We start from the raw sequence: 26,276 nt of genomic DNA on the forward strand, positions 1-26,276 counted from the left end.
AACACCAAGTCAATGAAGCTTCAGGAATATCAATCTGGATAAGCGACTGTGAATCAAGTTCACATTCTCTGATACAAAGGAAAGTGACAACAGCGAGACAACCCCAAAAAGTGAATGGTTTTCAGGTGGTGGCCACTGATAGTTGTTCTCTCCTTATCCTTCCTGACTGTTTTTTTTTTCTAGTGTCCTTGTCACGACTGCAGCATGAGACGGTACCTTCAGCTGAATCAGGTTGCACAGTTAGTCCAGCTCCTCATAGATGGCACATCCATATGTGCCATCACAAGAAGGTCTCCAGAGCATAAAGGAGATACCAGCTTAACTGACTTGTTGTTAGACTGTGAGGATTAAATGTTCCCTTGATTTATTTTTGAAAAGTATATATCAAGGGGTACTAGAGATAATTAACATTAACATTGGACATTAAGAAGCACACCCTAAAGTTTAAAGTTCTGTTTCACAAACTTCTGATCCACAGCTCACTTCACAGACAAATTCCTTACTAGACAGTTTGAGCTGTAAAAGAAGCCACTGTGTCACTTGTAAATATGTCACCAACAATACCCTTGTGTGTGGTCCCCCTGGTGAACTCATTATTAAACAATGGGCCTCTTGTCAGTCTAATAATCTCATTTATTGTATTTCTTGTAGGAAGTGTCCAGTTATCTACATACAGTACATGAAACATGGAGACTGTCTCAGGAAGAACATTTGAGACGTTAAATTCCAAGACTTTCCACACGGGTCTCTTTGTTTGTGTTCTTTCACAGGGTTTCAAAGACACTTTTCAAAGAAAATAAGAGGAAGCTATAGCTCATTCTCATCCTGGGGTTCAGATTTTTCTCCTGGTCTTAATGACCAACTAACTTTTTAATCTCTCCGATTACCTTTTCTGGCAGATTTTTCTCACCCACTCGCACTATCTATCTACCTTTTCACCTTTCTTATTCCCACATATGTGATCTGCTTTTCCTTTTCAGTTCCCCACCTGATGAAAGCTATACAACCAAACCCTTGCATCCTTAACATGCTTTCCTTTTCAGTGTGAAAGCCCATCCATCCATCCATCCATTGTCTCCCGCTTATCCGAGGTCGGGTCACGGGGGCAGCAGCTTGAGCAGAGATGCCCAGACTTCCCTCTCCCCAGCCACTTCTTCTAGCTCTTCCGGGAGAATCCCAAGGCGTTCCCAGGCCAGTCGAGAGACATGGTCCCTCCAGTGTGTCCTGGGTCTTCCCCGGGGCCTCCTCCTGGTTAGACGTGCCCGGAACACCTCACCAGGGAGGCGTCCAGGAGGCATCCTGATCAGATGCCCGAGCCACCTCATCTGACTCCTCTCAATGCGGAGGAGCAGTGGCTCTACTCTGAGCCCCTCCCAGATGACTGAGCTTCTCACCCTATCTTTAAGGGAAAGCCCAGACACCCTGTGGAGGAAACTCATTTCAGCCGCTTGTATTCGCGATCTCGTTCTTTCGGTCACTACCCATAGCTCATGACCATAGGTGAGGGTAGGAACATAGATCGACTGGTAAATTGAGAGCTTCGCCTTGCGGCTCAGCTTCTTTTTCACCACAACTGTCCGATGCAGCACCCGCATTACTGCGGATGCCGCACCGATCCGCCTGTCGATCTCACACTCCATTCTTCCCTCACTCGTGAACAAGACCCCGAGATACTTGAACTCCTCCACTTGGGGCAGGATCTCGCTCCCAACCCTGAGAGGGCACTCCACCCTTTTCCGGCTGAGGACCATGGTCTCGGATTTGGAGGTGCTGATTTTCATCCCAGCCGCTTCACACTCGGCTGCGAACCGATCCAGAGAGAGCTGAAGATCACGGCCTGATGAAGCAAACAGGACAACATCATCTGCAAAAACCAGTGACCCAATCGTGAGCCCACCAAACCGGACCCCCTCAACGCCCTGGCTGCGCCTAGAAATTCTGTCCATAAAAGTTATGAACAGAATCAGTGACAAAGGGCAGCCCTGGCGGAGTCCAACTCTCACTGGAAATGGGTTCGACTTACTGCCAGCAATGCGGACCAAGCTCTGGCACCGATCATACAGGGACCGAACAGCCCTTATCAGGGGGGCCGGTACCCCATACTCTCGGAGTACCCCCCACAGGATTCCCCGAGGGACACGGTCGAATGCCTTTTCCAAGTCCACAAAACACATGTAGACTGGTTGGGCAAACTCCCATGCACCCTCCAGGACCCTGCTAAGGGTGTAGAGCTGGTCCACTGTTCCGCGACCAGGACGAAAACCACACTGTTCCTCCTGAATCCGAGGCTCGACTATCCGATGGACCCTCCTCTCCAGGACCCCTGAATAGACTTTTCTAGGGAGGCTGAGGAGTGTGATCCCTCTGTAGTTGGAACACACCCTCCGATCCCCCTTCTTAAAGAGGGGGACCACCACCCCGGTCTGCCAATCCAGAGGCACTGTCCCTGATGTCCATGCGATGTTGCAGAGACGTGTCAACCAAGACAGTCCTACAACATCCAGAGCCTTGAGGAACTCCGGGTGTATCTCATCCACCCCCGGGGCCCTGCCACCAAGGAGTTTTTTGACCACCTCGGTGACCTCAGTCCCAGAGATGGGGGAGCCCACCTCTGAGTCCCCAGGCTCTGCTTCCTCATTGGAAGACATGTTAATGGGATTGAGGAGGTCTTCGAAGTACTCCCCCCACCGACCCACAACGTCCCGAGTCGAGGTCAGCAGCGCACCATCCCCACCATATACAGTGTTGACACTGCACTGCTTCCCCTTCCTGAGACGCCGGACAGTGGACCAGAATCTCCTCGAAGCCGTCCGAAAGTCGTTCTCCATGGCCTCCCCAAACTCCTCCCACGCCCGAGTTTTTGCCTCAGCAACCACCAAAGCCGCATTCCGCTTGGCCTGCTGGTACCTATCAGCTGCCTCCAGGGTCCCACAGGACAAAAGGGTCCTGTAGGACTCCTTCTTCAGCTTGACGGCATCCTTCACCGCCGGTATCCACCAACGGGTTCGGGGATTGCCGCCACGGCAGGCACCGGCCACCTTACGGCCACAGCTCCGGTCAGCTGCCTCAACAATAGAGGCACGGAACATGGCCCATTCGGACTCAATGTCCCCCACCTCCCTCGGGATGTGGTCGAAGTTCTGCCGGAGGTGGGAGTTGAAGCTACTTCTGACAGGGGGCTCTGCCAGATGTTCCCAGCAGACCCTCACAACACGTTTGGGCCTACCACGCCTGACCGGCATCCTCCCCCACCATCGAAGCCAACTCACCACCAGGTGGTGATCAGTTGACAGCTCCGCCCCTCTCTTCACCCAAGTGTCCAAGACATGTGGCCGCAAGTCCAACGACATGACCACAAAGTCGATCATCGAACTGAGGCCTAGGGTGTCCTGGTGCCAAGTGCACATATGAACACCCCTATGCTTGAACATGGTGTTCGTTATGGACAATCTGTGACGAGCACAGAAGTCCAATAACAAAACACCGCTCGGGTTCAGATCGGGGGGCCATTCCTCCCAATCACGCCCTTCCAGGTCTCACTGTCATTGCCCACGTGAGCATTGAAGTCTCCCAGCAGAACGAGGGAGTCTCCAGATGGTATGCCCTCTAGCACCCCCTCCAGGGACTCCAAAAAGGGTGGGTACTCTGAACTGCTGTTTGGTGCATACGCACAAACAACAGTTAGGACCCGTCCCCCCACCTGAAGGCGAAGGGAGGCTACCCTCTCGTCTACTGGGGTAAACCCCAATGTACAGGCTCCAAGTCGGGGGGCAATAAGTATACCCACACCCGCTCGGCGCCTCTCACCGGGGGCAACTCCAGAGTGGTAGAGAGTCCAGCCCCTCTCAAGGAGATTGGTTCCAGAGTCCAAGCTGTGCGTCGAGGTGAGTCCGACTATATCTAGCCGGAACCTCTCAACCTCACGCACAAGCTCAGGCTCCTTCCCCTTCAGAGAGGTGACATTCCACGTCCCAAGAGCCAGCTGCTGTAGCCGAGGATCGGACCGCCAAGGTCCCCGCCTTCGGCCACCACCCAACTCACACTGCACCCGACCTCCTTGGCCTCTCCCATAGGTGGTGAGCCCACGTTGCCTCTTCGGGCTGTGCCCGGCCAAGCCCCATGGGTGCAGGCCCGGCCACCAGGCGCTCGCCATCGAGCCCCACCTCCAGGCCTGGCTCCAGAGTGGGGCCCCGGTGACCTGCGTCCGGGCAAGGGAAAACGCCGTCCAAAATTGTTTTTCATCATAGAAGGTTTTGTTTAAGTGTGAAAGCCATTAACCTTTTTTTCTTAATGTTTTTTTATGCATGTCAGAGATTTGGAGCTTCCATGCTCTTCCCATTAGCCTAATTTTCTTCCCATATCACCAGATTAGCCTGTTCTATTAACTGTTGAGGCTACATTGTGTGGACTGGCGCAATGTCAACGACTGGTTTCTCTCCTACATCCAAAGATGCCAGTTTTTGCTCATCCATTCAACCCTAATTGAATTAAGTAGGTTTTGGAGTGTTTGTAGCTTGTATTTTTCATACTATCCTGTAATCCTTTTTAGAGAGTAAATACTTTTGTAATAGTGTGTGATATTAATATATAAAATGCTGATTGCTTGATTGAATTATTAATGATAGAAACAATGGCAGAGGACAACAAGATTTCTATATGGTAACTCAGTTTTATAGATTTATTTCATGAACATGTGGAACATAATGGATTTGTGTAGTCTAACATTTGAAGGCCAGCAGTTAAACTTGCATGAACATTTCAAGTTCTTTTTTTGTTTTTTTCTTGTAGGGTGAAGTGCCTTGTGCTTACTATAGCACTCCTGGTGGCCGTCACTGCTGACTCCGTGTCCGTAGAAGATCAAGAGTTCTATGAATGGAAGATAGAGCATAGTAAGATTTGGTTTGGTTTATCAATATATTAGCTCATAGTTTACTTTACTCTACTTCTGAGCTATAATTTGCTTTTAAACTAAACTTCAATAAAAAAAGCTCTTCAGTAGTGAACCTGAACACTTAAAATTAAAAAAGCAGAACGTCAAATCAGGCAATTAAACAGTTCAAAAAATGACTTCTTACAAACTCTTCTGTGGTTCATCCTGTGTGATGGGTAATAAATATATAATACATAGATAACTGCCTGATATGATGTGACAAAGTTTATCATGTTTATATGTTCAAAGAGTTTTTCCTCTGCCTTAAAATGACTCATTTTTGGATTAGTAGGTTTGGCTGAATAACGTACTAGATATTGTGCTGCTGTTCTGCCGATTTAGAATTACTTTTATTTCGGGATTGAAAGGTGAAGCAAGAACTAAAACAGATTACGCATTGAGGTCAAAACCAAAGAGACAAACTGATCTTTCGCCGAGCCAGAAACACAAGACAAGAATCAGAATTGTAAGTCAGAAAATAAGTCAGAAAACCAAGAACAACAATACTGAAAAGCACTCTTAAAGTCTTTTAGAATTATCCAAACACAGCTACCAAAATGGCACATAATATGACCTTATATATGGCGGTGCTGATGATGTCATGTAAGCGCACTCCTGGAGAACTCTTACCCTGGCAGTGGTCAATACAAAACTCATCGTGATGGTGTCGCCCATCAATATTTCAAATGGCACCGTGATAAAATGTTTAAATTATTTCAACTTTCTCAGGAATTAAGATACAACAAAATTAATATTTGTATCAAATTCCTCTACCTCAGAAATGCCAGAGTAGCCATCATGAAGTCCCAAGAATTCCTTAGGAGAGCAAATAAAAATGAGTAAGAAAACCCCAATCATAATAGCTGCCAACTCCTAGGAGTGCTTCATCAAATAAAAATCTGAGTGATGTTTGTGCTTTTAATTGATTCTTAATCTAAATAATTCCTAATGTATAGGAATTCTAAAATGGTTTTTGGTCTATAAATTTTAAAATATATTTTCAACAACTCACTCACTCCAGTTGTTGTAATCTTGGTTTTGGAAGCTCTTATTCTTGTTGTCAGTCTCTTGACACTAGTAGTTTGTTTTTGTAGATTTTTTTTTATTTTGAGAATGGCATGTTGTGTTTTGTCACTTTTTGGTGGTCATGTGATGAATTGTGCCACTTGACCTGTCTATAAAAGATGTAGGTACACAACATTTGTGTAATGGATCCCTTTTTCAAATCTTTTTCAACTTTTTTTGTAGGTGTTAGCAGAAACTAAAAGACACTTCCAAGAAGAAGTCTCTTGTTAATCTTTTTTGATGATGATTCTCTGACAGCTTTTGGTATTTTCACTTTTCTGTGTTTTTTGACTACACCTTTGCCTGTTCCTTTCCTGGTCGTTAACTTCCATTTGTCTCACTGAAATCTTAACACAGGCAAATTTAGACTTGCTGATCAAGCCAACAAGATGTCTACTGAAAAAGAAATCCTCGTAAATGAGTTTCACATTGGAACATGCAAATTTTGACAAATGAAAGGAGACCATTATGTCCCCCAAACTCATTTGGTTATCTAATATCTAAGATATCCAAATATCTTGTCAAGATTTCATTTTCAAGTTTCAAGGATTTCACCTAAAATACATTACTTGGTAGTTTATACATAGGTTTACATTACTTTTTGTAATGAAATATGTCCTGGCCTCTGTCTAAATGCATTTCCCCCTACTTTCCACCAGGTGTCCTTGAGTATGTGATTTACTATTTAACTGAAGCAGGATTGATCTTTAGTGTGGACTCCAGGTGCCCTGAGACCAAAGCTTTGCTCTTTGTACCACCATGCTATCCATAATTTAAGAATCCATCCTTCTTTCAATTATCTCTCTGATTTTTCATTGCAGTTGCACTGAGAGGAGCCAATCCCACCACTTACGACCACAAGGCTTGAACAAATTCAAAACAGGATGGCAGTCAATCAAACCCACACTCACTCATGCAATTATCCTAATACATGTGTCACTGTGTGATGAAGTTAGAAAATCTGGATACAAGTCATATGGATTTTGACTCCCCCAACACAGCACACACGCACCTTTCAATCAGCCCTCATAGATTCATTACATCAGGAAGCACTTGAATGGAAGTGAAGCTGGAGATGAGCTTGGATGATGAATCTGAACCCTGAACCATTAGTGCTTCTTGAGTGTGGTCAGCATGTGCATGCCACCAAGTCACCAAGTTCTATTAGGAAACAATAGGGTTAATCCAGCTGATTTTTCCAGTTACATATTTAATTCCTGCAATATCTGTGGAAATTAGTGAAAAGTAAGCATTAATGTATTCAAGACAGAGATCAGGTAGACCCTCTTTTTATAGTCTTAAAATCTGAAACAAATGAGCCAGTTGGGCAACTTAAGCTTGCCAATCTATCTATCTATCTATCTATCTATCTATCTATCTATCTATCTATCTATCTATCTATCTATCTATCTATCTATCTATCTATCTATCTATCTATGAGGGGCTGATTGACTCCTCATCTATAATAATGTCATTGTTGTTCTATTATTTTGTTTTAGGAAAGTCATACACTTCTTTTGAAGACGAGGCCCATCACAAAGAGACCTGGCTGACAAATCGGAAGTATGTCATCATGCATAATATGCTGGCTGACAGGGGAATCAAGACCTACTGGCTTGGCATGACCTTCTTTGCTGATTTGGTACACTTTTGCTCAATTCTAAAAAAGTTATAGTAAATGTTCCAAATGACCAGGATCACTAAATTGTTTATCATCGATCAAATACACATAAAAACAAGACTTTATACATATTGTGACAGGGACCTAATTTGGACCAAGTATGTAGGCACTTTTGTCCAGTACAGGACAGAAACAGGGTCATAAAATAAAATGAAAAATATTTTTAGCATCTATATATATATAAAATCCCTATGTGCGTCCAGGTGTCCGTGTGTGGGTGTCTTCTGATGAAGTGTGCATGTGCGGGGCACGGTGCGGTGCGCGATATTACTGTCAGAGAAAGTTAGAGACGTTTTACGGAAATACAAACCAGTATTACTGCGAGAGGAAATTAAAGGTACACAATACAGTGACTCATATTACAGCCACATACAAGCCAGTATTACTGTCAGAGGAGATTAAAGGCATATTACCGACGCGCACACCTGTATTACCGCCAGAGAAAATTAAAGGTATATTACGGACGTACAAGCCAGTATCCTTCAATAAGGGCACGCACAAAAAGGCGAGCCTCAAAAGGGAACGCCTTTATTCGCCGCGCTCAATTGAGGTCGCCCTTTTGAAGCTCGCCTTTTTGTGCGCGCCCTTATTGAATAGAGCCGTACAAGACAGTATTAATGTCACAGAAAATTAAAGACACACAATACACGGCGGCAGCCCACGAAGAACGGTCAGCTCAGCAAGTAAACATCAACAAAAGAAAGGCTGAAAGAAAGAAAAATACGACCAACAAAAAGAATGAGGTCAAAGTCCCTTGCCTTTTAATATAGACTGTTCCTATTAATGTTTATGCACTACTGTTCTAGCGCCCGTTATTGTAACGGACTAAATGACTAGTATAATAATAATGCATGTACTACTGTGCTATCATCAATAGGGTCAATAAGACTCTTAATTGGGATAGAGATCTACAGAAATAATTATTTAGCATCTAAACTGATGTCCTGGCAGTGTGCCTTTCATGTTTCAGGCGAGCTATAAATTGGGCCTCACATTGTGGGCTAGGAGATCTATCATATTATTGAAAAGTCACACTGATTTACCCAGCAACAGGTCGGAAACACAATTTACAACTTTAGAAACCAGAAAAACCCTTTCAACAATAATGCATAACCTAGGACAAAAGTGATGAATGTCCAACATACTGTATAAAAAAAACTAGGGTTTAACAAATAGCACAAAATGAGGGGACAACAGAAGGGAGTAAAACATTTATGGTTAACTATTGTTAAGTGGCTTTAAGCTGATTTGTGACACTATCTGTCAAGATCCATAATCGCTTCTGAGGTTAAGGTTGTCAGGCTAAAACTTTCTTGCTCTTTCTCTCTACCTGCTCATGGTATTTATACCCCCCTGTCAAGTCAGTTCCCCTTTACAGAATTTCTTCACAGTTAATAGAATTTATGTAAAGGGAATGACTGTTTCCAAAAGTAAATATTGTCCTGTTTAATCAGTAGTGATCCCAGAAGCAAAACAAGTGCATGTTGGGGTAGAAAAGGAACAAATTAAAAAAAAAAACAAACATAGCAACAAGAGGCTGGATTAGTCTGTTCTCTTGAGTGGGTCAGATTTGGTAGGAGTTCCGTCCAGTCGTCTGCTCAGTCCACAAATGGATGTCTCCTTCCAGGAGCACCTGGGCTTTATAGGGGTCTCACCAAAAGGGGTGGAGTCAGTTGCCCTCACCGGGCATCTTCTCAGAATTGTGGAGGAAAAGGGAGGCAACACAGTGATAGACAGCACCTTCTTCTCATCCCAGAGTGGTGTTATGGAAAACGAACCCCTGACAAGCATACCTGACAATATATATTATATAAATAAATATAAATATTTGCTGTACATTTGTGTTTAAAATTAAACTAATATTTCAAAGCTAATTAATTTCTCTGATTCACCAGACAAACGAGGAGTACAAGCAAATGGCCTTCAGGGGCTGCTTTGGTCGCTTTAACACTTCCAAGTTCAATCAAAGTTCTTCTGTCAAGGAACTGTATGGACAAGATCTCCCTGCCTCAGTAGATTGGAGAAAGAAAGGCTATGTTACAGACATCAAGAATCAGAAAGACTGTGGTTCCTGCTGGGCTTTCAGTGCAGTAAGTTTTACACCGCTTTGTCAAACACGTTTAGGTCTGAAATTTACTGACTAGATTAGATGGAGAAAATAATGCCCCAGAAATGTACATACATTTATTTAACTGAACAACCAAGAGGCATTGGGTGTCCCTGGTATGGTAAAGAAAAATCAACCATTTATTTCAATGTGATTCAGACATAGTGTAAAACCTTCCTCATCAATACACACTCTGCTTATTATAGACTTCAAGGTTTAGTTCATTTAGCTTTGTTTTCTTTTTTGTTATGACCTTCTTTTCATGATTCCCCTCTGTCTCTCCTTTTTTCAGACAGGGGCACTGGAAGGACAGCATTTTAAGAGAACAAAAACACTGGTGTCCCTGAGTGAGCAGCAGTTAGTGGATTGCTCAAGTAATTACGGCAACTATGGCTGCAATGGTGGGCTCATGGTCAATGCTTTCAAGTACATCAAGGAAAACGGAGGCATAGACACTGAAGAGTCATACCCCTATAAAGCTAGGGTGAGTGCTCAACATTCTCAAAGTTAGCACAATTTTCACTTAGAGCAAGTCATAATTTCAGAAGAGATTTTTCTATTCATGGGAAAAAGTATATGTGAAAAGCAAATATATGGTATGCACAATTAAAAGAACTTAGCGAAAAGATAACAAATATATTCTACAGAATAAAAGTCTATTATTTTTACCATAGCAAAATTTCATGCACATGTTGAGTTTGTACATTCTTACCATGTCTGTGTGAGATTTCTTCAGTGGCCCCTGGTTTTATTCCTGTATTCCCAAAAACATGCATGTTTGGTTAACTGGAGCTTTAATTGATGTGTGTGTGTGACTGGAACTGGCTATGGACTTTTTCCCTGGCCAGGACTGATACTTATCTTCTGCCCAAAGGTGTTGGGATAACCTCTGGCCCTTCATGACCCTCCACTGGATTAAGTGGGTTTGAGAATGTTTCATTTTATTAGAACATTAGAAATGCTGAGATGAGACATCATTCAGCCCAATGGGCCTGACCATCCTGTTCATCTAAATTGTCCAAAATAATATTAAGTTGAGATTTGAAGATCTCTAAAGTTCTACTATCCATGCATGAAGAAAAACTTTCAAACATTTGTGCAGAATCTGCTCTTCTTTGGACTCTTCTTTGGAACTATGGAGACCAAAACTGTACACAGTACTCCAGGTGAGGTCTCACTGATGAGTTATTTAATTTCATCTTTGTCTCCCATGAATTTTACTCCACAAATCATGCTATATATCTAGCATCTTTTTGGCTTTCTTTATTGCTACTGTACACTGTCTGGATGTTAAGAGTGATGAATCCACTATGACTCCCAGATCCTTCTCAGAAGGCATACTTTCCAGTTTCAGATCTCCCATCGTATATCCAAATCTTAACATTTTTGCTTCCTACATGTAATATTTTACATTTACTTACATTAAATTTCATCTGCCACAAAGCTGCCCAAGTTCCCCTGTAACACTTGAGATGATTCTACATTATCTGCCCTTCCACTTAGTTTGGTGTCATCTGCAAATGTAACCAGATTATTGATTATATTCTTGTCCAGACTGTTTATGTATATTAAAAAGAGCTGCACCCCCAACCTTTTATGTTATACCCTATGAAAAGACTTTTGAAAATCAAGAAGAAGAATATAATATGCACCTCTCTGATGGAATCCTTTTATTGCTTCATCATAGAATTCTAGAGTAATAGTGAAACATGACCTTACTTCTCTGAACCCAAATTGACGGTTCAGTAATACTCCTATGTTTGCCAAGTGTTGCTCATATCGTTTCCCTAAAAATTGCATTAATTAATTTGACTGTGTTTCACGTTAAGCTTACTGGTCTGTAGTTACTTGGCTATGCCCAATGACCCTTTATATACAACGGGATAACATTTGCTAACCTTCAATCTTAAGGAATTTCCCCAATGTGCAGAGATTTTACAAAAAATATGCATTAAAGTTTTTTTATGTACTCTCTAACTTCCTTAAGCATTCAATGATAAATATTATGTGGTCCTGGTGGCCTTAGAATTCTCAAGTCATTAAGTATCTACTTAGTAGTCCCTGTTACTTTTGGGAGGATATGATTACTTGTCCTGAACCGTACCACAATGTGTTCAGCCTTAATTTCTATAATCTGATATTAAAAGTATACAAATGAGTGCACATGGAAAGAGATGTCAAACATCATTTACAAATTAAACATGATTGGGTAAGATAAGATTTACTGCAGAATTATAGAACTCAAGCCTTCACAAATAAGGAATACTGCAAAATATTCTGTAATGCCTAATGTCTCCTGTCATGTAATTTCAATTGTGGTTCCTTGATATTTTGTTTGTTTCAGTTTTGGACTTTTTAAACATGTTTTTCTTGTTGCTTAATATATTCATCATTTTTCTGATGACATGATTTTGTTTATTGCTTTGGTATAGTTGCCACAATTTTGTGTTGGTCTTAGCATTGCATTAGTCCTATTGACGCTGAAGTCATGTGTCATGACAATGTAATACACCTCCAGAGTTATCCGCAGCTGGAAGTCCTCTGTTCAAACAATTTCTTTGTGAGGAGTGTACACATTCTGTTTGTGTCCATGTGGATTTAGTTCACAGTTTTTCAGTTTATTTACAATCCTAAATAGATGTGCTTATGTTGATTGGTGATTCTAAATTGTTAGTGTTAGTTAGTGTGCCTGCGGTGGGTTGGCACCCTGCCCAGGATTGGTTCCTGCCTTGTGCCCTGTGTTGGCTGGGATTGGCTCCAGCAGACCCCCGTGACCCTGTGTTCGGATTCAGCGGGTTGGAAAATGGATGGATGGATGGATAGTTAGTGTGCGTGTAATGAGTCTTGTGGTGAGCTGCTTCCTGCATTGTTCCTGATGCTGCCAGTGTGTTTTGTCTTCGTAGAGTTCTATTTTACTCTACTTTCCCCTTTTGTATTATTAATATGTAGCCTTTGTCAGAATGCCTCAAATCTCACATACTTACCACTGTTTATAAGGTATTGTACCATATAACTTCTCCCCACCTTCCCTTCTACATCTATAACCTCAGGCAATTAGGTGTAGCAAAAGACAAGCAAGAGTTAAGTTACACTTTAAATAATGTATCTATACTAATAAAAGGGAAAGCCCTCACTGACTGACTCTCTCACTTACTGACTCACTCATCACTAATTCTCCAACTTCCCGTGTAGGTAGAAGGCTGAAATTTGGCAGGCTCATTCCTTACAGCTTACTTACAAAAGTTAGGCAGGTTTCATTTCGAAATTCAAAGCGTAATGGTCATAACTGGAACATATTTTTTGTCCATACACTGTAATGGAGGAGGCGGAGTCACGTATCGCGTCATCACGCCTCCTACGTAATCACGTGAACTAAAAACAAGGAAGAGATTTACAGCACGAGTCGCACGCGGGAACGAAGGTAAATGACGTTAATTTTTGACTGTCTTTTAATACTGTGTAAGCATACATATTAACACATGTGCAATTAAACGTGTGCATTTACGGGGTGATTTCTCAGGCTTAAAAGCTCACCTTTTATCAAACGCGGGAACAAAGGTAACTGACGTTGTTCACTGTCTTTTAATACTGTGTAACCATACATATTAACACATGTGCAATTAAACGTGTGCATTTACGGGCTGATTTCTCAGGCTTAAAAGCTCGCCTTTTACTAAAAAGGTAAATGCAAAACTATTTTCAATCAGTTTATTGAAACGCTCCCGTTAAGGATTGCAATAATATATTCGCGAGATAAAAGAACGAAGTAGGGGGAAATGGAGGAACAACCGCAAACAGCGAAGAGCAAAAAATTAATTAAACAATTGAGAACGGAGCGAGTTAAGCATACAAGCATGTTCATAAGGGAAACAAAGCACGGTGTAAAACGTAAGTTTAAATTAAGTTTATAGAAACGCTCCCGCTGCGGATTGCAATAACATATTCGCGAGATAAAAGTTTAATGAGAAGACACGAGGTATAAACGAACCACACGCCGTGGTGCAACGTTAGGGGCAACAGTTTCAACCATTCTATGATCTGCTTCTCGCAACTGAAAGACGGCACATGGCGGATGTTAGCCGACTTGCTGACCGCAACGTTAGGGGCTTCAAGTATGGTGCTGACGCCACATCTCAGTGCCAACACTTTGCAGACTGTACTTAAAAGACACGCCCTCCTCACTGGACAGTTAAAAAGACCAATCAAACTAACGATGACATCAAGTATTACCCAATCAAAAGTAGGAAAGGAGGCATCTTCATAAAATGCGTGTGGGATGATTTGCATGAGACGCTGCTTTAAAAAAAAAATGATTACAAAAATATGGGATAAATCCCGTCCAGTATTGATTCAAAACGGGACGCGCAATTTCATTGTCAAACGCGGCACGATTCCGTATTTTAAAGGACGGGTGGCAACCCTACAGTGCCAGGTAACCACCCATACAATAAGATTGTGATTCAGACTAGGAATGCAATGAATGTAATTACCCCGATCTACATACAAGGCGAAAGTCTTGCAACATTCAAAGATGATGGTTTGGGATAATTAGTACTTATTAAGTACACCATGGAACATAAAAGAGCTTATGAAGCCTTGAACCGAAAAAAGCAACATCTCAGAGATCGTACAAAAAAAAAAGGAGGTAATGTCGTTTTACTCGCTGTAGATTTTAGTGAAACATTACCAGTTATTCCACGAGGGAGACCAGCAGATGAACTCAACGCTTCTTTAAAATCCATGCTTCTCCCACGGTCGGTTATATGTCGCGTGTTCTCGGGTAGGTACACCAAAAAATGTATACATTTAAGCATGTAATGGGCAAAGAAAAAATGAGGTATACCCGAAGGCACTGCAGTAGTACTCAATGTAACTTTACTTCTTAAATGTTAATGTTTTACTGTTTAATAATTTATACGCTTCTTATATATTGTTCAAATTCTTTTATCAAAATACCAGTGACAGCGCAATGCACGATAACATGGAGTGAATACACCATACGCATCTGCCCACGGCCGCCCTGGTGTGCGCAGATAGGAGTTGATTCTAAAATAAAATAAACATAAAAAGAGTAATACAATCATCACCCATAAAGCGGATAGCAGACGTGACGTATTATATGTGTACCACATTTCAAGTCAATAGGTGAAACGGTTTGCAAGCTACAGGTGATTTAAAATCCTGGACAGACCAACGAAAAGCCACGGTAGCAAATTATAGAAGAAGATTTTACTGTTTAATAATTTATATTTATATGAAATGTGCTTCTTATATATTACTTCATATTCTCATATGATAATGATGTTAATGTTGTTTATATTGATTTCTATGTTATTGTAAGTGCATCTATGTGTGTATATGTATGTATGTATGTGTGTATATATATATATATATATATATATATATATATATATATATATATATATATATATATAAAAAATATATATATAAAAAATATATGTGTATATGTGTATATAATATATCTGTATATGTGTGTATATGTGTGTGTATATGTGTATATGTATATATATATGACAGCAACACTCATAACAATGACAACACAATTACATTGACAATCATGTTACGTTATTTTTAAAATGTTTCCTTTACTTTTTCATAACCTCTTTAACACACTACTTCTCCGCTGCGAAGCGCGGGTATTTTGCTAGTTATTGATAATATCCATAAATAATAAGAAAATGCAAAGTACATTTGAAAATTGGCAACCATACAACCTGATAAATGATGATGTATAGTTTCAGGCGGCACACAGACTAGTTAGATACTTAAAATGTCTCTAATTAAGTCTTCATTTTTGGTCAGCTTTCTTCAGAACAGGCCAAATGCCTGTCTCAATATGGCTGCCGAGCTGTGCTCTTCATTGTGTTGTCCTTTTCAGTTCATGGTGTGAGATGCTCCTTCATCAGTTGGTAAGAGAAAGAGAGAGAGAGAGGAGTAAAGCAAGCAGGTTTATAGATTTTCTGTCCAAACCCTACAGCCAATAGGGCTTTATGGTACTTAAAGGCTTCTGATACAAGCCAATTCCAAACAGCCATAATTGAGATCAATGGGGCATAGAATATCTTCACACCTGCCCCCAAAACCATTTGTTAAAGTGAAGCGTGCCAGTTAGGCAGTCTGGCTTTCCTGTGGAGGTTGACTGAAAGAGACCAGCAGAGAAACATTTGCCAAACTTGTTTGAGGCACTTCCCCCAACCCTGTCGTAAAATTCACTAACCTGACTTAGTCCTAGGGGGTAAACATGAATGCTTCTCACTACTGAAATACTAATATTACATTGTTTTGCCTAAGTTACAAGTAAAGACATACAAAATAATTATCAACTTGTATGCAAAATTTCACACCACAACACAATGAAATATGTGATCCCTGTAATGCTTAACTGGATTAGGAAATTTTGAAGAAATTATATTATATTATATTATATTATATTATATTATATTATATTATATTATATTATATTATATTATATTATATTATATTATATTATATTATTGACAGTAAATCAATAACATGCACACTTTTGTGATCATTTTGTTTGGTTTGGCTAAACAGCCTTCTCTCTTGTGATTATCGAAACTTGGAGTGTCTGTGGTCACAGTGGTAAAGTTCAGTTAGTTTCTCTTGTTTTTTTTTCCAGGAGTAATCATGGCTGTTCCACTCTCCATTTGCATGAAAGAAGAACAGATAACAGTGATCTGCTTTGTATGTATTGGAGGTGTACCAGGGGCTGAAATCCACAGAAGGCTTTCTGCACAATAATGCTCGGACAAGAGTTAAGCATGAAGAAGGAGAGGAACTCCCACCCAAGTCCGCTGTGATGACAACATTGAGCAAGTGTGTACCGTGGTTTTGATGAACCAGAGCGGATTTCAGCCCCTGGTGCACCTTCAGCAAGCTTAGTGCTCTTCTTCAATGCAAATTAAGAGCAGATAGTCCATGTCTATTACTAGAAAACAAGAAGAGAAGTTGAAACAAATCGAGGCTGAAACTTTACTACTGTGGCCATAGGCACAACATGCTTCCACATTCACGCGGGGAAACAAAATCACTACTAAATTGCCTATATTTATTGACTTACCCTTGTAGTATATCCCAGAATGTTCTAAATTTTTGTTTCTGATGAAAACTGTGTAATTAAAGAGCGACTGAGGTGGAAAGGTTTTACTCTAAGCAATTAGCTAGATCTGTTTTTTTCTTTTACTCTTAAAGAAACTTTTTTATTACCATTAATAATGTGTGAGAAATTAATTACTATCAATACATGTCAACATTTAGGATGGAAAATGTAGATTCAACCCTCAAACCATTGGCGCCAAGTGCTCTGGCTATAAGAACATCAAGAGCAGAAGTGAAAAGGGTCTACAACAAGCAGTTGCCACCGTTGGTCCAATTTCAGTGGCCATTGATGCAGGTCAAATGTCTTTCCAGCTCTATAAGAGAGGTAAGCCCAAGCAGGCACTAAAGATGTTACTGAGTAAATATGAGTGTTGTCTTAATGTGAGGTCTGTGTGTCCATTCTTTAATCTTGGTATGACGAGAGAGGATCTTGGCGGTGTGAGTTTTTAAAAAACAGTGCACTCGGGTTCTGTGGGTGTGTGCGCAGTTGTGGAGTTAGGAGGCCATGGGGTGTGCGGTGTGGATGATAAGCTGATTGCTGTATTAATTAGCTGTTCTTCATTGGCACTCTGCAGCTATAAGAGGTGAGCCTGAACAGAAGAGATGATCGAAAAATGAAATAGAAAGAAAAAAATGAAGGTTAAGATGAAGAAGAGGTGCAAGAGTGAGGCAAGTGGTTGAGATGAGGCCCAAAAGGAGTGATAAGCTGCCATTTGAAGGGCACAGTCATTCCTGCTGAGCGATCAGGGAGCAGGAATATCTAATCTCTCTGAATGGGTCCCGTCTGAAGAGTTGGTTCAGACGGGAGATGGAGTAGGGCTCTTGGGTCACTGCAGATGCTGAAACACGAGTCAGGCTTGGGGCACCCCAGCGGTGACGGAGAGAGGTGTTTGGGGTACAAGCCATTAGAAGGTTGGCTGCACTTGTTGGTGGGCATCTCTGCAGGCTAAGAAAGCTCGAAGGGGTGAACAGCAGGAACGTGGTTTTAGAATGATATACCAAGGCTTGGAATGGATTTTAAAGAAAAGGCCCTGACAGATATTTTACTCTCTTTTTAATATCCATTTATTCATTGATTATTTATTGACTTTTAACCTCCACAAAGGCATTTGTTTTTATTCACAAATACTTATTTAGAAGAAGACTGCACTGCACTACATTCTGTTTTCTTTGAACATTTTGGTTGAAAATAAAAGCACTTTGCACTTTTGCAACATATCTCTTGTCTGTTATATCTCTGACTCATCTCAGTTATGATTATTGTTGGTTCATATTGTTGGTTCAAAGACGTTGTGGAAGCTGGAGCCAATCTCTACTGTCACATTTGGAACTAGAGTTCATACTCCTAGTGATGTTTTACAAATATCATGTGTGCAAGCACTTCTCCAGTTTCTATTTTTCAAAATTGACATGATAAACTGCCTTGAAAGTGTATAAGTCATTTAATTGTATTCTTTTAATACACCTTAGGGCTTTTTCTGTGCACTTAGACAACAGCCTCTCCACATTCAGATTGTGAGTTTGAGAATACAGTAGTGCCTCGTACTTCGAACGATTCTAACTTTGAACATTCCAGAGTTCGATCGCTAAACTAGAAAGAAGATTTGGAGTTCAAATGATGCTTCTATGTTTGAACTGCAAGTGTAGTGAAAATAATTAATTCAGCACCGTATGGTGCTTACGTAATGAGCATAAACCTCATCTGTTGAGCGTCCAAGTTGTCTCTCGCTTTTGCTGTGAAAGCATCTCTTGCATTACACTTGTGTGCTTTCAGTGCTTTTTTTGCTTTATTTTTGGTGTGTTTGGCTACATATACGCGTAAAACCCCTATCTACTAACCATGCCATCCAAGAACAGTGTGGAAGAAACAAAGCTTAAGAGGAAGGTTGTAGTATCAACGCTTGAGATAAAAATCTAGAGTGCGCTCACCTCGACTCTCTCGTATACTGATATAGAGGAAAAGGTCATCAGAACCACTTCCAACTGCACAATATTTCTTAAATATCTTATCTCTTTATTTCTCATCATAACTAATTGATAATATCGATACACAATCAATTATCTCTATTTATAATCAAACTTTATATCAAAATGATATTTTTGTAGGGCGGTCAAAAATGGTGGTGGAATTTTTTTATGATTACTTATGCATTACCTGGATTACATGCAAAGTAAAAAAATTTATAGTCATCTAGAAACAAAGAAAAAGTGTTATTATATAATATGTGTTGCAATAAATTGCTATAGGTAAAACTGAATTTGGCTATATTTAATTATGATTATGATGGCAGAAATAAAAAAAAAATCATAAAATTAAATGGATTGCCAGGAAAATGATGGGAGCTTATCCATCCATTCATCCATTTTCCAACCCGCTGAAACCGAACACAGGGTCACGGGGGTCTGCTGGAGCCAATCCCAGCCAACACAGGGCACAAGGCAGGAAACAATCCTGGGCAGGGTGCCAACCCACCGCAGGACACACACAAACACACCCACACACTAGGGCCAATTTAGAATCGCCAATCCACCTAACCTGCATGTCTTTGGACTGTGGGAGGAAACCGGAGCGCCCGGAGGAAACCCACACAGACACGGGGAGAACATGCAAACTCCACGCAGGGAGGACCCGGGAATCGAACCCAGGTCCCCAGATCTCCCAACTGCGAGGCAGCAGCGCTACCCACTGCACCACCATGCCAGCTTATTGTTTGTCTTATATCTTTATATTTACATGGCATGATCAATGTTTATACCTTATTGTTAAACTGATGATGTATAGATTAAAATAAAATGAATAACAGTTATTGAAAGAATGTGCATTATATATAATATAGTTTTTAATATTGTGTACACATTTATATTTCCATGATACAAAAAATTTAGATGGTTGTTTTAATAAAATTCTACTTACGGTTGAGTAATTTCTCTAAAATTTCATATCTTTCTGCTTTTTATCATTATAAATATCTGTAAAAAAAATTTGAATCATCTATCTGTAATTATAACCATAGTTTACTTGAAAATGATTCAAAGTATTCAGTTAAAGTACCACTTTGGTTGCTGAAAGTGGCCCAAAAGTTGATAGGATTCCTTATTTTTGATATTTTGTGTACAAAATCTCACTGACCGAGGTCAAAGCTTTTTCTAGTTATCGTGTTTATACACAGACAGACATAATTTCATATTTTCGGATTCAGGAAGGTCTAAAACGGCAAGATTCATCAAAATGTCAAGGTTGAATTTTTTCACAATTCCTATCCTGTCTCTATACTATGTATACGAAAAAGTAAAAAAGGAACTTATTGTGAAGCATGTTTATGGACGGTGACTCCCCTTCCAAACAGTAACCTTTCTCTTCCTCTCCACCAGACATATGGAACATTAACACTCCTCACTAAGACACAGTAAATGTAATTTTCATTTTATTATACAGCATTTACATATTTTATTTATTGTTTTCATGTTTTAAATTATTATTTAGGGCATTTAATTATATTATTTTTACTTTAAAATATGTGTATTTGTTGTTTAAATGTATCAAAATGGGTATTGTTTAGGGTCTGGGAATGAATTAATTCACTTTCCATTATTTCTAATGGGGAAAGCTGATTCAGACTTATTCTGTTAATAATTATTTTTATTATCTAATTCAGCAAAACAAAATGCATACATTTTGGTGCAGATGCAGCTGCATATCATAAGACATAGTGTTAATAAAAGAAACCATGGAACAGGATGAGGTGGCCTAGTGAGGAGGTATATATAGAGAGAAGGGGAGAGAACCCTCTTCCTGTGCTTGCCCAACACACCCTTGACATCTCTCCTCTGCAGGACATATGGTAGGATCTGCTCAAGAGATAGGACTAAAACCAACTGAGGGCAGTTCCAGTGATGCCAACGTCAGAGAGGATGGTATCGAGGATCTTATTGTTGATCATGTTGAAGGCTGGGGAGACATCTAGAAGGCTGAAGACAGATGAAATGTTGGTAGCTCTAGCCAGCTGCAATGCGACAACAAGAATGAGTAGAGCTGTCTTGATGGATTGCCAAATCTTGGAACCCAGGGAATGTGGTAGAAATCAGAATATTCAGAGAAAGTAGAGTGATGCAGAGAGAACATGAAGTGAGGGCAGATAATAGGACTTGAGCTATGTTGCACCTCATTCCCTAAATTTGATTGAGCAGAAGCACTAATGGATGGAAGTAGTATGTTGATATCACTGCCAATAGCCACAAGCTTGTTTGTTTAACTAGTGACCTCACAGCAGAGCAGGGGCACATCTTTGGAACTCACACTGAGCAGTAATGAAATGTGCTGGATGAAAGAAATCCAGGAAGGCACTGGTGCCGTCTTTTCAGCTGTGCACCATTTGGTATGTTTAATTGGTAACCATCATGATAGTGGGCAGAGGATGGTTATTTTGAAGACTGGCACATTTGCCCTAACTGTTCATTATGCCCCTAGTGAACATGGCATCATTTATGTTATAAACAAAACATACCAAAAGTGACAAGCAGCACTGTAATGTTCATTTGGACTGTTGTGCACCATCTTAAACTGGTAATGTCAATTTACTAGTGAAATAACATGACAGAGATGTGAAAAAAGGTTCCCTTTCTTCTCCGGCGGAGGGTGGCTCTAAGGCTAGAGATCTGCACTCGCAATCAAAAGGTTGAATCCCGTCAATGCCATAAGTGACTCTACTCCATTAGACCCTTAATCTGCAATTGCTGTCTCCTGGGTACGATGTTAATCTGCATCCTTCCCTGCAAGCAGATCCTCCAACTTGCAGGGAAAACTTGGGGGTTGGTGGCAGGATTGTCATTCCAGCCACCGTAAAAAACCTCACGCTCTTCAGTGTGGTGCTGAGTTGTCACCTGCTGCACTCGGGTCCCAATCCAGGTGGTTTGTCTTGTGGTGGGTGCGCCAACGCACTATCAGCACATGCTACCAACATCTCTCTCTCTCTTTCTTTTTCTCATGAAAGGAATCTACAATGAACCTGACTGCAGTAGCACTGATTTGAACCACGGGGTCCTGGCTGTCGGCTATGGGACAGAAAAAGGCCATGACTACTGGCTGGTTAAGAACAGGTGGGCCATCACTTCCTTAGTTTTCTCTGTTGTTTTAATACTCATGTCTTCCATGTCTAACCAGAAAACATTTATGTCTCCTGTGGAAACCAGCTGGGGGCTTCGTTGGGGCAACAAAGGCTACATCCAAATGAGCAGAAACAAGAAGAACCAGTGTGGGATTGCCACGGATGCTAGTTACCCAGTTGTCTAAAAGTGAGTGAGTCATTGTCACAAAGGGGCTTTTGTTTTTTTGGACCTACAGTCATTCAAATAAATCTAATAAGCTTTAATGTGCTAAATTGTTGATTACGCATTCAAAACATAATGTAATACTGAACATTGAGTTACATGAAAAATAAATAAAAGTGGATTTCTAAATAAATAAATAAATAGGGATTTCTAAGCTTGGTTCTGACACTCTGGGTTGGGACAGGCTGTAGGCCAGTCCTGAGGCTAGAATGAGTACCCAGGAGGCCAAAGTATAACACAAAAACCTTTATTTGACAAAAACAAAGATTAATCAGAATAATTATAATGCCCTGACTCATCTCTCATCTTGTTCTTTCATGACTCTAGCCTATCCGCCCCCAACCATCAACTTCTTGCCTTCGATATTCTTTGGTGACTGTACACTCTGTGGACTGTTCTTCTGACTTGGCTTTATGTTTCTTCATTGGATCACTTCATGTCCCACTCTGTATTCTTTCAGAGTAATTTGCACTAATAATACCATATTTATGGTCCACTTAATGGCTCCTGATATCCCTCCTTCTTGTATCTGTTAATAAGTTTGAGGAGCCAGGACTCCAAGGTAGCTCCCCCAGCTGCTTGTACCTTAGAATGGACAGCACAGTCCCATAGGATTGTTTTGAGGACTGTGTGTCCTCCGTCGCTCTGGAGGTGTCTCACCTTCTGCCTAGGCCTTCTTCTTTCAGATAACAGAGAGTCACATGACCTTTGCATCTGTGAGGTTGCCTGCCCTCTAGTGTTGTGAAGGACTACTATACATGGCTCCTTACAGTTACATATCTAGGGGTCTGTGTCTATTATAGGGTGTCCCACTCGGGAGTACAACTTTAAAAATGCGAATTACTCTGCAACGCGTGCATGTATCATCATGCAACAAGGTTCAAAATATTCCTTATTTAATGAAGAATTGATTCTGTGTCATAAAGAGGCGGGCACTATAGCGGGCGCCGCTACGGGGCAACAGGACGGGGCAACGTGCCATACCTCTCATGCCAGTATGGAAGAGATCCGATCGTTTTTTGGAGACAGGGTGATCTCGAAAGGTTTGTGGCCACCTCAATTGCCCAATTTAACTCCCCCAGATTTTTTTCTATGGGTATATTTAAAGGGCAAGGTTTATGCAAGCAAACCCAGGACCATCGAACAACTGAAAGCAAACATCGAGTGTGAAATTGTTTCCATCGACAGTGACATGTTGCAGAGGACATTCTCAAATATGGAGCGTCGCGTTTCCTTGTGCGCAGACGTTGGAGGAGGACATTTTCAGCACCTTTTGTAATATGGACTTGTTTTCCACTAAATACAGGTATGTTCAGTTCTTACAGCTCGCCTTTACGTTCACGCGTCCGCGAGTAATTCACATTTTTAAAGTTGTACTCCCGAGTGGGACACCCTGTAGATGTATGTCTGGTGTCACCATTTGCATGAGTATTATGTCATTACCTATAGTGAGTAGTGGTGAGTATTTTTGTGAGTTTATTATATATTTTCTTAAATTATGTTTTTTTTTTTATTTTACGTTATTTTCTGTTGTGGTTATGATGATGTCATTCATGTAAGTGCTGCACTGGTGTCCAAAGGTGCTTTCATTTTTGCAGTGGTAATAGGGCTATCGGTTTATGATGGGGCTGATGTCTCTATTCTAAATGCAAGGGGTCGAGGAAGCTCCAGCACTTTATGGTGGATTATTCATGCCAAAATTAAATTCATTAAATTAATTGAAAATTTAGACATATGCAAGTGGGCTATTTAATGTTAGCACAGTTTTATCTTTTCATAATTAAAAACATATCAACCAAATCGATTGCTTTTCACTACAGCATGCAATTTTTGTGTCACTCGGCTCTCAAGACAGCAATTATGATTTAAGCTTCTGAAATGGGTAGGCTTTCCACACATTACAAACTGGTTAGCCGCTTGTTTAAGCTGACAGGGCCTTGTGGGGCTCTGACCGTGTCCTGGAGTCCACCAGCTTCCCTATTGTCCTACGTTCAACACATCCTATAAACGGATTAAATATGTGCGTGCTTCAGCCCATAAACTGGAGCAGTAACTTAACTAAACCCATTGACGTGTTACATTTTGGTGAGACACACATGTGTTTCAGTGGACTCCATGTGACAATAGCCTTGATCTTCTTACATTTCATTTTAAAGTTTTAATGTAAAACACCCCATCAGGATTTGTTTCAGACTTCTTAGAAATCCAGAAAGTCCTTGTGACAGTTTTGCTCTTGTTCTTTTCTAAAGATCTATTATTAAAGTGGCCACCTGATAATTGAGCACACGGGTGAAAATGAAAGTGCAGGAGCACCTCCTGTTCAGGGCACTTTGTCACTTATACTGATGCCCGCTGTGTGTTAATTGCCACTTTTAAAAGTAATGATTTAGAAGTAATTAAGGGAGAAAACTGTTAACATAAAAGTGACAGCTTAAGTTGAAAGGAAAGTGAATAAAAAGCATAAAATGAGTCATGTGTGCTAAAAGTCTCTGCAGCAATGTAAGGTCCCATCCATTCTGTGTACCTGATTTAGGTAGAATGAGAACAGAAGAAGAAAACTAATTAAATGAAGTAATTGGCTTCTGGTTGTGCTAAACTGGATGGACGACAGTGCAAGGCTTGGGGTACCTCCCAGGAAAGCCCCATTTAATTCTGTAATGAAAAGAAAGAAACTAAACAAAATTAATGGCTACTGCCGTGATTCAAAGTCTGTCTTGCTCAATTAGAGTACAAGAGCTCTATCTCTTTCGGTCGTAGGCCCCAGAATGAATGACGACTTCCTGTGAGTCGCCTGTATATATAGTGCTCACCCCAGAAGAGGCTACACGGGAAGTGAGGTCAGGTGTCTTCTGGGATTTTCCCCTCAGATCTGTGGACAGAAACAATGAGGTAGTTATCTGCAGCGCCCCCTCTCGTCCCAGGGTGGAAGTTCTTACCGAGCAGAAGCCTTGAAGGTGCCTCCTAAGCGCACCAGTGTGAGACAGGGTAGAAAGTGGCAAGAGACAAAGACACTGTCCTCCAATAATACTTGAACCATAGCTTAAAGTTTTGCTTTTTTTTTTTAACAATTTGGAACAAAACACAGTGGAGCCTAAATGGCAGAATCCAGTATTGTGACTTTGACGAGTTCTGGTGCTACAGGACATTTTTCAGGATATTTAGCCTATACCGTGACCTAGTGCAGCAGAAATTAGAAGATAGAATTCTGCCTTGTTCAGCTTAACAGCCATTTATTTGCTTCAAAAACCTATAGGGGATCGCAAAGTAAAATGTAGATAAGTGTATACTAAAACACAGGGGAAACTCTCCTCAATGGGAATAATAGCAAAGAGTCCAGGACTAAAAAGTAGAATATAATATAAGGGAGAATTCAATGTACAATTAATGATAATTAATAAACAAAAATCCAGTTTCCTCACTTGGCCTTATTAAAGGAATACTTAACCCAAAAATGATAGGTGCATTCACATTTAGTGCACAAAGCACCTATTGCAAAAGCCTTGTCTTTCTGTCCGTCTGTCCGCATGAAGCAACTCGGGTGTGTAAGCCATTATGCACAGGGCAAATGAACATTTAGTCAGTAATATTTACCTGTTAAGCCCACAGCTCCATTATCTATTATAATCTATTATAATCATTATAATGATTTAGCTGCAGTGGGTTGGCACCCTGCCCAGGATTGGTTCCTGCCTTGTGCCCTGTGTTGGCTGGGATTGGCTCCAGCAGACCCCCGTGACCCTGTGTTCGGATTCAGTGGGTTGGAAAATGGATGGATGGATGGATAATGATTTAGTATTTCACTGTCACCATAATCTACTAGGCAATGCATTGCGATAAGTAACTGAAGAATATCAAAAATACTCTGGATCTTAATTCATTTGTAAAGGTGTTTTGCTTTTTTTCATTCTATCCCCTAAACTATTGGTGTTGATAATGAGATAAAGCAAGCATTAAACCAAACAGGATGGGTTTTATGCATGGGCATACTTGCTGCATAAGTATCCTGGTTAGGGACTTTGAAAATC

General features: G+C 40.8%; 1 protein-coding gene across 2 annotated transcripts in view; it reads left to right on the plus strand.

The window, feature by feature from the left end:
• The window catches only part of LOC114665075 (procathepsin L-like), a 78,676-nt gene extending 55,676 nt beyond the window's left edge, over positions 1–23,000 (plus strand). Inside the window, exons 2-8 of one of the 2 annotated variants that reach the window (XM_028819454.2) lie at positions 4,789–4,889; positions 7,495–7,637; positions 9,572–9,766; positions 10,076–10,267; positions 17,083–17,248; positions 21,915–22,020; positions 22,114–23,000. In XM_028819454.2, the coding sequence (XP_028675287.2) occupies positions 4,789–4,889; positions 7,495–7,637; positions 9,572–9,766; positions 10,076–10,267; positions 17,083–17,248; positions 21,915–22,020; positions 22,114–22,213 (1,003 nt within the window). In that variant the 3' untranslated portion in view covers positions 22,214–23,000. The remainder of the gene's footprint in view (positions 1–4,788; positions 4,890–7,494; positions 7,638–9,571; positions 9,767–10,075; positions 10,268–17,082; positions 17,249–21,914; positions 22,021–22,113) is intronic. The other variant, XM_028819457.2, reaches the window with a different exon arrangement.
• The last annotated feature ends 3,276 nt before the right edge of the window (positions 23,001–26,276 follow it).

The sequence above is a fragment of the Erpetoichthys calabaricus genome, chromosome 14 (genome assembly GCF_900747795.2).
Source record: "Erpetoichthys calabaricus chromosome 14, fErpCal1.3, whole genome shotgun sequence".
In the NCBI taxonomy this organism is placed as follows: Eukaryota; Metazoa; Chordata; class Cladistia; order Polypteriformes; family Polypteridae; genus Erpetoichthys; species Erpetoichthys calabaricus.